The 12,374-nt window shown below is 42.8% G+C and overlaps 1 protein-coding gene across 1 annotated transcript in view; it reads left to right on the forward strand.

Annotated features, from left to right (window-relative positions):
* Positions 1-12,374, forward strand: part of CRIM1 (cysteine rich transmembrane BMP regulator 1) — a 188,758-nt gene that overhangs the window by 112,994 nt on the left and 63,390 nt on the right. The window contains 3 exon segments of the mRNA XM_004765456.3: positions 2,554-2,736; positions 5,314-5,396; positions 5,398-5,512. Coding sequence (XP_004765513.1) covers positions 2,554-2,736; positions 5,314-5,396; positions 5,398-5,512 — 381 coding nt within the window.

The following is a 12,374-nucleotide window of genomic DNA, read 5'->3' on the forward strand; positions in this document are numbered from 1 at the left end:
TGTTTGGATTTTTCTTCCCCTTTCACATTTGATTTAAAGTTCTATGCTTTATTTAGTCTTTTCCTTCATCAAAATAATATACCTGTCACATCTGCCAACCAGTGTAATTTGGTAGGCAGTGAAACCATCTATACCGTAAGGTTCTTTTTCGGGAATTCTGGAATATATTAAAGAGGGAAGAGAAGATTCCAGAACTTAGAAATATAAAATTCAGTTGGACAGATGTAAAACATACACAAAAAATGACTAAAAAGACACTTTTATGCATCTCTGTATTGAGAAGTACAAATTACATAGTAAATTATTTCTTTGTAATATTTTTCATTTCCACAGCCACTTAAGTTGTCCTCTTAGAGAGGCAGTGGTCATCTCCCCACTGTTCTGCGATTCCTCTATCCCCTGCAGGCGGGGAAGTCATTGATCATTGCTCCTCAAAGACCCCTGCTGTCCTTCTTATCAGGTATTTTCTCAAGAGCCTCTGTAAATTTCTCTCCACATCAAACGGATTTCATTATGTCGTGTGGGTATTATTATTATTATTATTATTATTATCATCCTCATCATCCTGAAGAACCGATTATGTTTTCCAGACTGGGTTTTTGGGGACTCCTCATGTCTCTACCTTCCAGCCCCTCCTCTCTGTGTATTCACTGGTGAGACTTAATTGCCAAGTCCTCATCCAGCCCTGTCCCTTCCCGCTTAAGCTCCTCCACCCCCCCCCACCCCACCATAAAGACGGTTCATCTGCAGCAGCGATATTCGTAACCAGACTCTCCCCTCCTCACCTCTTCTCATCTTGTGTGGAGATTTGTAGCTTCACACACATGGTAGATGTGGCTGGCTAATGCAGCCAAGTAATTAATATTGATGGTTTCTCCATTTTTCTCTCACTTTGAACGGGTGCTCAGCCTTTCGTTAGGGTGGACGGCTTTACCTCTCTGCAGAGCCTGCAGGTTTGATTTGTGAGGGCACCACCGTCTTCTGTACTTGGAAACTCGTGCTCTGGCTGCCCGGTTCCTTCCAGTCCCAGCTCAGATTAGTGTGTTGGCCGAAAGCATATGGAGGAATTCTGAGTTGTCATAAGATGCTACTTAACCCAACCTTAATTTTCGGAGAAAAGGAATACTGTATATACTACCCCAGCAGGGAGGAGGTTCATACGTGTGCGTTTGCCGCCTGTGTAAATGGGTGCATGGCCACCTCCAGCCAGTTACGTGACTGTAGGCAAGTCACCCAGCCGCTTCTAAGGCTCATTTTCCTAATCAAAGAAATGGATGGTAACACTTGCTCTGTCTTCTCCACTGGACTGTTACAAAATCAAATGAGAAAGTCATTGTCCTTAAATACAAATCAAGTGCAAATATACTCAATTTAAGAGGCAGTGAAAGTCTCTCTCTAAATTGTGAACATGCAGGGTGACATATTAAATGATGTTGGGGAAGAGAAACCCGTGAGAAATGCATGTATCATGATCCAGTTTTTCCCACCTTATATAACAGGGTACATCAATGCAGGAGACCTTTCTTCAACATGGGAGTTTTTTTATGTTGCCAGCTTTATTGAGGCACATATCGTGCAATTCACTAAGTTGTATAATTCAGGAGTTTTTAGTATATTCACAGGGCTGTATAATCACAGTCAATTTTAGAACGCTCATGAATCCCCGTAAAAGTTCCCAACTCATCCAACTTGTTAGTTCCCAACTCACTCCCCATTTGCCTCCCAAGCCCCCAGTATTAAGCAACAGCTAATCTAGTTTTTATCTCTGTAGACGTGCCTATGACGGGCATTTTGTGTAATTAGAATCATGTAATATGTTTGGGTTTTTGTTTGGCTTCCTTTAATTAGCATAATGCTTTCAAGGTTCATTAATGCTGTAGCATATCTCAGAACTTCATTCCTGTTTATAGCCAAGAAGTATTTCGTTGTATGGATATACCACATTTGTCTGTCCTTCACATCAGTTTGTAGACAATTAGGTTGTTTCCAAGAAGTGGAATGGTGTTTTGTTAAAGTCCAAGTACTATTAAAAAAAAAAAAAGTCTAAGTACTATTATAGATTATTAAGCTAGATAGAGGGAAAAAAAGAATTTAGGAAAGAACACTGCGAAAACACAAAAATACTGTCTCTAAAAAGGCCTAAATAATTTTTTTGAGGCAGAACAAAAGCTAATGTGAGGGCAAGATCATTTTTTTAAGGCAGAGAATTCTTTAATAAAACAAATGTAATCTCTTTAAAGCACATATCAGATAGGTGAGTTTCGTGGTTGGAGGGTTACCTTTCTTTGGAGGAGGGGGAAGGCAGTATAGGTTTTGTTAAGGAGAATTTCAGTTCCTTGGGGTAAAGAGGAGAGCTATGTGACTTTTTAAATTTTAGTTTATTTTGCATTGCCTTATTGCTTCTGTTTTTTAAAAAAATTATATTGAGTTTAGTACGTTTCTATTAAATTTTAACTTTCTGCTGTCATAATTTTCTTGAGGTTGTTGGGAAAACAGAAGGACACCACTCAGAATCGACTTTGAATGTGCCTTGTTTGCTTTAACTCCTTTCAGAAACAAAGCCAGCCTGTGTATTCAACAACGTGGAATATAACGATGGGGATATGTTTCGAATGGACAGTTGTCGGTTCTGCCGATGCCAAGGGGGTGTTTCCATCTGCTTCACGGCCCAGTGCGGAGAGCTGAACTGCGAGAGGTACTACGTGCCTGAAGGAGAGTGCTGCCCCGTGTGCGAAGGTAAGAAAAGGTGCTGATTAAAGATTAATACGCATAGACGTGGCTCAGGGTTTTAGTATCTAAATCCACCCAAAACAGTCTTATCCAAAAATAGTGGAATATTGAAGAAGTTCCCTTTTTTTTGACATTCGTAGTCCATATTTTAGGACTTTGATAATGCCAGGAAGGCTGTATGAAAATCTCTCCCCAAGAGTTATGCCCTGGGTGTAGAAATGAGCCACCTGTTTCCACAGATCAACGTGAGATTTCCCACAACTGCTACAACTGCTGTCAGTTACTCCCCTCTGGTTCTGGCAGCCCTCACTCAGTTCCGGGGCAAGTGCTCTTCACCCTGACATCAGAGTTCCCCCTGCTTTCCTCACGTTGCTTGGCTAGAGCAAGCCAGCCCTAGTCACTGACCATCTCAGCCAGGCAGCTCAGAGAGGAGCTTGTCCTGCCTCCTTTCCACACCCATACCCCTCCAGGGAGGACCAGGACTCCACTGCCCTCCACTCTTTGAAAATGTGTGTTGGCGAGAGTGGGCTCTGTGGCACGGTGGTGACACCAGCTTAAGGCCCAGCCATGTGTCAGGTGTGGTCCTGGGTTGAAGGTTCTCAGGGGCCTGCTTTTTCTCGATCCCCTCACCCCTCTAGGAACTAATAGTTTCACATTCTTCCAGTAGGCTTTATCCTCTTATCTCTGATATTCGTAAATAATAAACATTTCAGAATAATAATTCTGGATATCCATTCACTACAACCCACCCATTTTAAAGCTTAAGAAGTGGAAGTTCAGAAAAGTAGAACATTTGTTTGAGTTGATAATGAAATCAGGAATGATACCCCCACACCTAACTGTGTCTCTGCTATGACCACATCACACTGGTTCCCCAGAAAGAAGGATCATGTGAGCCTTCTTGTCTTGACTGACGAGGTCACAGACCTTCCATCTGGAATCAGACACGTCAGTCTCATGTCTGACATTCACCCTGTCTTTATCTGCGCACAGAGAACAGGAGGACAAAATACCATGCCACATTCCGTACCTTTTCCTGTTTTCCTAAAATCCTGTTCAGTGTCCCAGCTTTATTTACTACATAATATTCAAAATGTGAAAAGGTTTAAAATACACAAACTACGTTCCTAACACTGAACACCTGTTCATAATAGGGAACTTCTTTCCCGTGTTAGCAGTTATTTTGGTCAACATGGGAGAAAGGTGGTTTAATTTTTAGGTGTCGTTGGGGATTAATTTTTTAAAAATCACATCAAACTTCTAACCTTCCCAAAAGATGTGTTCCCTAGCTGGCCCCAGTTGGTAATAGTCACTGAAACCATGTAGTGGTTGTTGGTGTAAAACCACAGATAGGAACCTCTGTGTAATAATCATATTGAGTTGTCTGGGCATGGATCTGGTTAGGTCTTACTTCCTGGAATTCAGATCCAGGCTCCGAGTAGAAAATGAAGTTTGAGGTGTAAATATTTTTTATAAAGAAATTTATTAAGTCTTATCTAGCTCAGGTCTTTGACTGCTTCCATTTCTGGCAGCCCGGCTTTCTAAAGCCGGGACTGCATTATTTTAACTTCTGACATTCTAATTTTCTTAGAGTGCCGTTCCTTCTTTAGACTGGAGAGGACCGAACTCGTAACTGCCTGGACTTCCCTCCCAGCTCAGCAGCCCTGACTTTTTGAAGCCAGATTTTATGTGTTTCTGAAAAAGAAAATGAAGTGGTTTATTGGGTGGCTCTCATTATCATGGTAGTGGGGTGGGGAGCGCTGTGAGTTGTGCAAGCCTGATGATTCACAGACCTGTACCCCTGAAGCAAATAATACATTATATGTTGATTTAAAAAATAAACACTTTATAGGACCTTAAAAAAAAAAATAATGGTGACTGGGGATTCTGTATGCAGTATTTATGTCCTGGTCAGTAATGTCAGAAAACACGTTTTGTTTACAGTAGCCTTGGCTACTCTTGATCCACAGCCTGGGCTGCTGTTTGGCCACCCAGCTCACGGGGAGAAAAATGGCCGGGCTTCCCCGCCTTCCCTCCAGGGCACAAGCCGTGACCCACGGTATGTCTAAACCAGCCTTGTCCTGAACAAGGCCACAGCAAGTGCTTGCTGTACTCACCAGTATCCACGTGCTGTCCACGTGGATCTCCAGGCACCCTGAGTGAGACAGACTTCAGTTATCCGAGATGCCACAGTCTCCCTCTGAGTTGGATGGGGGCATTATTTTTCTACCTTACAGGTGGTGAAATTGAAGTATAATAAACATGAAAATTGGCAGCTCAGAAGACCTTGTCAAAAGCCTAAAATGGACCTGCATTTTGTAATTACCAGCCCACAGCTCTGTCCACAGTTTTGTGACTTTATGCAGTGGTAACACCTGCACATTGGTTTTTATGCTACAGATCCCCTGCCCCGTCTGCAGCGTCAGGAGGGGTGGACACGAATTCAGGATGACAGCTGCTTTTGCATGTCCCCCTGGAGGCACTATGCAACCTGAGCTTTTGCCAATGACAGCAGGCAGAGATAAAATGTAGATTAAATTAGAATGCCCTCCATCTTACCTGGAACTCACCTTTTTCATCTAGATCCCGTGTATCCTTTTAATAACCCTGCTGGCTGCTACGCCAATGGGCAGATCCGCGCCCACGGAGACCGGTGGCGGGAGGACGGACTGCACGTTCTGCCAGTGCATCAATGGAGAGCCGCACTGCGTGGCAACGGCCTGCGGACAGAGCTGCATGAACCCCGTCAAAGTGCCTGGCGAGTGCTGCCCTGTGTGCGAAGGTAAGCCTCGTTGCTTCTAATGAGTCCCTGGCAAATGTCTCGTGTTGGATAAGCTTCTACCAGTGTGTGCTTGTTTGTTTTTTATTTCCTCGGGCATGATGTCTGCTTCATGCTGTTACCAGTTGCAGATGAATTTATTATACGGCCAAAACTAATCGTTTGGGGCAAATCTTGCAAATTTGCAATGAGAACCGTGTGGTCTTAATTTTTACTGCCGCCAACATGCTTGTCTCAAGACTTTATGATGTAAGAATATATACATTTCAGTTCCATTCACTTCAAGCCTAATTAGCATCCAAAGGTCAGCGTGGTGAAATAGAGTGGGAAATAAGACCCATGACGCAAGCATGGCACGTTTGACTTTTCATGTTTCCATGAGCCCAGGAGTCCTGATGGCTGGAGGAAAAAGTCTGCCACCATCAAAGACAGTTTGCTCTCCCAACTGCCTTCACTCAGCAGCCCTTCTTCTGCTATCCTGAGGCTTTTCCTTAAGTCTTGGTTGCCTGCCTTCACTGTCTCTCTTCCTGTGTAGTGGGGAGGAGCCCCAGGCTTCTAGGTTAGCCTTTTGCAAGCCCTGCTCCAGCCCAATTGCCCCATCCTGGGAAGTGTCTTTGCACACTTAAGTCAGCCTTAATCCTCTGTGCCTGTTAGTACAGACAAGGGAGTGAATATTTATACTTACAGATCCAGTAGAGAGTATCTGTCATTAAGAAGCACATTTGCATAGTAAATTGAACTACAGTGGATCATGTTGAAGGTGGATACTTCTAGACTTTTTTAAAACAGCTCTTAAGAACTGACAGATCTTTTCAGAAATTGAGTTGGCTGGGGGCGCCTGGGTGGCATGGCTGATTGAGCGGCCAACCCTGCATCCGACTCTTGGTTTCTCCTCAGGTCATGATCTCAAGGTTCTGGGCTCAAGACCCATGGTACGCTCAGTGCAGAGTCTGCTTAAGACCCTTCCTCCCTCTTGCTCTGCCCCTCCCCACTGCTCTCTCTCTCTCAAACAAATAAATAAAATCTTAAAAAAAAAAACAAACGAAATTCAGTTGACTAAATTCTATATCAGGAAGTCTTTTGCTTCTGCCTTAATTGTAAGAAACTCAGGCTTCAGAGTTTGCCTGATTAGCTTCATTAACCCCTGAGGGCTTAGAATTCTAAAGAACTTAAAAATCATATAAAGATTTAAGCTGGAGGACTCTAGGTCTACTGACATCACCAATTCCCTCACCGTTACTTTGCTCAGAGTGCAGCTGCCACACTCCAAAAGTTTATAGCTTCCAGATGACCAATTTTGTGGAAATCACCCACCCCTCACACAGACACTCCTCCCATGCCCTAAAGGCAGTGCTTCAGTGCCGGAAAAAGGAGTGGATGGAAATATGGATGATGGTATAGGGTCGGCTCTATGAGAAAGGGTGCCTTGCTGAAACAGAGATGGAAATATCTTTCCCTGAGGGTTGGGGACAGTCTGCTGTCAACTTGAAATACTTACGCGTTCATATACGTGTGGGAACTTTACTAGAAAGTTAAATCTTAAGTGTATTAACCAGCAAACACTAATCCTTTAACTTCATGAGTCTTGAATTATAAATTGAAAATAAGACTAAAAAGTTTATATTAAAAAAATAATAAGACCTTCCCTCTGAAAGTAAATGAAGGGAAGGCAAGCCATTTTGCAGGCATTGCAGGCACGTACCCACCACTGCGGTGATAAGAGCAGGGAGACTGTCCGGGATGAGCCGCGTCTGTGTGTGTGACGCAGACTGACGGATTCGGGCGTCGTGAAGATGTTTGCATAGGGAGTGAACGTTAGTGTGATTACATAGAGTTCGGTCTCACTGCATCTACGTGGAGTTATAATCTAATCTCCCACTGTCTGAGGAAGGAGTGAGAAACTTCATAAAAGTTTATGAAGAACGTCTGGTTGTCCAAATACAGCAGTGGACACAAAGAAATAAGCGACCACTCCTTGTTCAAGTCAGAGAAAATATCTTAGGCTGTTTTAAATTAGATGAGAAAAGGCATGCCCATATTTTGGTACTGTGGGGTTAAGTGCTTTGTATTTGTACCTGATGTCATTGAATCCTCTCAGTAACACTGTGCTGAAGCCTTCATCATCCCATTTAAAGATAAAGAAATTAAGGGTGAAAGAGACGAGGGTAATTTCCTCCCAGGTCAGTGGCGGTTAAGTAGCCTTGATGGGATACACGGACGTCTTGTCAGATTCAGCTACGTTCTGTTTCTCACACTCCCAGATGTCATCTGTTTGCTCCTACCCCTATTTCCAGTTTCCTTATTCATCTCTCTTCATTTTCGGCTCTTGGTCCTATGTTGGGGGAGGAGACAGGAGTGGCGTGGCAGTTTGAGAAGCTTAGGGTACCTATGCCTTTGGAGAGACCCATCACAGAGTTCCTTCCCGAGCCTTGGTGTTGGGACAGTCTCCTCACCAGAACTCAGCATCTTGATTTCAAGCTGTAAGCTTCTGCTGGTCTCTGTTCCCCTTCCTCATCTAGCCTTTGGCACAGTCCATTTTCTAGTCCTCAGAGAACTAGATTATCTTGAATTTCTTGTTTTTGCTCATAAGTAGTGAGTTTCATATAAGATTGTTCTTGCTCTCCATTAACTCTCGTTTTAAGATGTCATAGGCAGACAGAAAAATCCTTTTGGTATGGGATTAAAAAAACAGTGCCCAGCTTAAGAGTGAATCCTAAAAGATTACTTATTAATAATTATAATAAACTTATAAAATAAGCAGGGTGAATGAATTTTATTGCTTAGTTTAGGGGACTCAAGAAAGTCTCTGGAACTGTTTGAAAATACTTTGTCAGCAGCATATTTAAGTAGAATTTCAAGTGATCTCAGAGTAGATTAGATGAAATAAAAAAGTCAAGTTGTTAATGTGTAATACATGATCAGCTGCAATTATTTGGAGGAAACCAGGAACAGTGGTGGTGATGAGTCTGCACACAGCAAATTCCTCCATGCACATTTAGCTGTCATCCTAGGGTACACATTCAGAGTCTGAAATGAGATAAAAGAGCCCCCACAAAGATTGTCTAAATAAATTATGTATTACCAAACAGAGCATGTTAGGACCTGCCATAGACGACTGGTCACCTTGTTATGACCATCGTTGTTCCTGGAGCTCCATACCTTCCAAGTGACAAACACCACGCGTTTGGTTACTCCTGGAGGACTGGAGACTGGAACCTGGGGCCCCTTCAAGACTTGGCTGTTACTTGACAGCTAACTTGATTCACAAGTACCTAAGTGCTTTTTTAATTGGCACTTAAGTACTCTCGTGAGTGAGTCTTACTCCATTATTGTCAACACCCAGTTCAGGTATACAGATAAGCCGTCCCGTTCTGTTAGTCTGTAACTGATTATATTCCTGGGTTTTGTTCTGCTGGCTTTTCTCTTCATTTCTTCTTATTTTTCAATCGCATGATTTAAGTTTTCTGCCCTTTTTCAAGAGCTAGGATGGGAGAGAATGGAATAGTATATAAAGTTTGCAATTTAAGTGTACAGATGGAAGATATGTCCTTATCTCCTCAAAAACTGAAAACAGGTGCATGGGTGATGCCGTTGGTTGAATGTGCAACTCTTGGTTTAGGCTCAGGTCATGATCTCAGGGTCGTGGGATCGAGCCCCGCATTGGGCTTCGTGCGCAGCATGGAGTCCGCTTGAGACTCTGTCTGTCCCGCTGCCCCTCCCACTCATGCTCTCTCTCTCTGTCTCTAAAATAGATAAATCTTTAAAAAACAAACAAAAAAATGAAAAACCTGACAACAGAAAAGGAAGGCAGCAGAATGAGGTCTTCCTCAGCATCTAGCACCGTTAGCGTCATTGAGTTTATAGCCCATAACGGTAGCTAACATTTCGTGCACGCTGACTGAGCCAGCCTGAGTGCTTTAAAGACCAACAACTCATTGACCCTCATAGCTCCCCTCTGGTAGCACCGTCCTAGTTCATCCTCACAGAACCCAAAGTTTATATTTCATGTAACTTGCCTTGGGTCATACAGCTCAAAGATGGCAGAGCAGGGTGTTCCCAGAGCCTTGGCTCTGGAGCCCGCAGGTGGAGTGCCCGTGAGCCAGACCCTGCACTGCACTCCAGGTTTACCAGTAGCCTGAACACGGCTGCTCCCCATGAGATAGGAGTTTAGCATATTCTTTTGAATCTGTGAAACAGCACCTGACATGGAAGTAGGCGCTGGGAAGTTGTGAATGAATAAATGATGTGTGAGTGAGTTTTAGGGAGTGAGGGAGAGCCTCAGGAATAGGAAATCGAGGCTGACTCCTCTTACAGATCTCCGTCTTAGCCGAGTGAGGTGACATACTGATAAGGGTTTCCTCGACCAGAGTGTGATCAGATGAAGAAAGAAGACCATTAGAATGCTTCTATTTGAAAATACACTCTGAGAATGGAAAGCATTGTTTTAGATGGGTGTGTTTAGCACATCTGGTGGGCCCAGATGTCTGCAGGCAAGTTGGCCCAGTTGGCTTCAAGTAGACCGCTCAGCCTGCTGAAGGGCACTGAGCTCTCGACAACTTCCCAGGGCAGCTACAGGGCCTTCCAAGACTGGTTTGTGAATCCTGGCTTTTTGTCTCTGCAGTTCAGCCCCTGTATCCAGAATCACAGAGTTTAAGTGCAGATCCTACAAGGCTAATGCTTGCTGTCACATTTAATGTACTGCTTTTGAGACCTGCCTTGCAAGTATATAGGTGCTGCTGCCTTATAATTTCAGTCAAAATTGTTTCTTACAGTCACAATTCAATATTGAAAATGCTCTAATTTTTTTGCCCCGATAACATCAGATATAAATGCTGCCTATGCTGATTCTTAATGTCAGAAAGAGACCCTAAGATCACAGTACTATTTTCTATTAAAAAAAAATCTGTTGTATAATTAAGGGTAGATAAGGTGTTGGGGAGGGACATTCTGGCTCTAAGGCATATGTGACATACCCTGGATGACTCAGTAAGAAAAATGCAAGAAATGTGAACAGGTGTGAGGCCAGCTTGGCTCCCACACCTGATGCAAGAGATAAGAATTACATTGTCACTTGAAGTCTTGATGTCAAGCCTGTTCATCTTGGGCTATGGCTAGACCCCGCCCAGGTGGCCACTGTGAGCCGAGTGTTCTTTAGGCCCAGTGTGTGCGGTCGCCTGCTGGGAGGATCTATTTGTTTTGATGACCTGGGGGATTTCAGACCCAACACCAAGAGTATCACCTATCAAAAATTAGAAACAACGTGGGTAATATTTAATAAGGTAATATTCAGCATCACTACTTAGGTTACCAGTAAATAAATTCCATGCTTGTGGTTAGGCAGACAGCTAGTTTCTTTCTACTAGTTCTCTTTCTCTGAAACAAAAGCAAATTTATTTCCCATCTCAGGAAATCAGAGTTATTTGTAGCTTATCAAAGCTAGATAATGGGTATATAAAGGTCTGTCATGTTGTTTTATCTGCTTCAGTATTTTTTTTAATTTCCATAATAAAAGCTGGAAATAAGTGCTATTCATTGAGTTATTTTATGAAACTGAATGTAGTTTCAGACTGTCTAAGCCAACTCTGTAGAAGAATAAAAGATTCCCTGTGCATTGATTCTTCCTGAATCTCTGGATTTAGGACAGAATGTGATTGAACCAGACAATCAACCATCTTTCTTCCCGGCACCTGGCTTTCTCGGATCTCTTACTTGGGTAATCCTGATCCTACTTGGGACAATGCTGAAGAACATGAGGCTTTTCTTGACCTGTGTGGCTTGAGTAAGCCACTTCAACAACAGCTCACAGAATAGAGCGAATGCTGAGTACCTCTGGAGGGCTGGAGGGCTGTCAGCGGTCAGACATACTGTCGTCCTTCTCCTGAGACCTCATTTTATAGAAACACCCTATTCTTTCCCATAAATGCTGATGATATCATTTGAATCAAGCCGCCCTTCAAATGAAATTTTTACTGGGCTGCCAGAAAAGTCTGTACCAGGCACATATCTGGGTGGGAATTCCTTAAAACAAGAAAAAATGTTTCCAGCCCTGCCCATAATACTTCCTCACTGAACAGTATCTCAAATGATTAAGCTACTGCTTCTGTGGCAAGGAGTCAAACATAGTTTGGCTGACCCAAGAGGCTGTGAAGTCAAAGACGCCGCAAGGTCACATGATATTAACACTCTGGTACATCAAACAGGGATCAAAAATCAGTTTATGGGTGGTATTGTTTCAGTGCTATTATTAGTAGGCCAAGAATAATAAAATACTCATAATATCTCAAAGACTGTTAGGCATGCTGTTTCATCCTTTAACTCTAAGTGTCCTGGAAACCCGCTCCATAAATGGGAATTAAAATACAGCACGGTCTATTTTTTAGCTTGTCCAAATAAGGTCCTGTGTTGGGTCACAAATGCATAGCAGAAGCCTGTGTGTTAACCTAGGTAGGTATTTAACCTAAAGCATCAAAAATTTTTCTTGGATGAATCTCATGATATTTTTATTTTCTCCAGTCATTTACAATAGCTTTAGATATTTCGAATACCATGAGAATGTTATTATTGAGAACATCTTGTGAAACCCATTATTAGAAAAACCTCTGCCTCTGAAGTTACAGTTTCCCGTCGTCCTGGCTATTAAGCATTTTCCTGTGGATGTGGCCTGCGAGGGGCAGGCTGCTCTTTATTTCTCCTGCTGTCCACTTCCCTTACCTAAAAGGGCACTACTGATAGGTGTCCACTAATTTTCCTACGTAGATAATAATTGAATCTTATAGTTCAGACTTGGGCCTGCTAATTTTCATCTAATCAACAGAGGCAGGAAAACATAGTCTGGAATGCTAACTATGTGAATGAAAAATATTTA

The sequence above is a fragment of the Mustela putorius genome, unplaced genomic scaffold (genome assembly GCF_011764305.1).
Source record: "Mustela putorius furo isolate JIRA1106 unplaced genomic scaffold, ASM1176430v1.1 tig00000281_pilon_pilon_pilon, whole genome shotgun sequence".
NCBI lineage: Eukaryota > Metazoa > Chordata > Mammalia > Carnivora > Mustelidae > Mustela > Mustela putorius.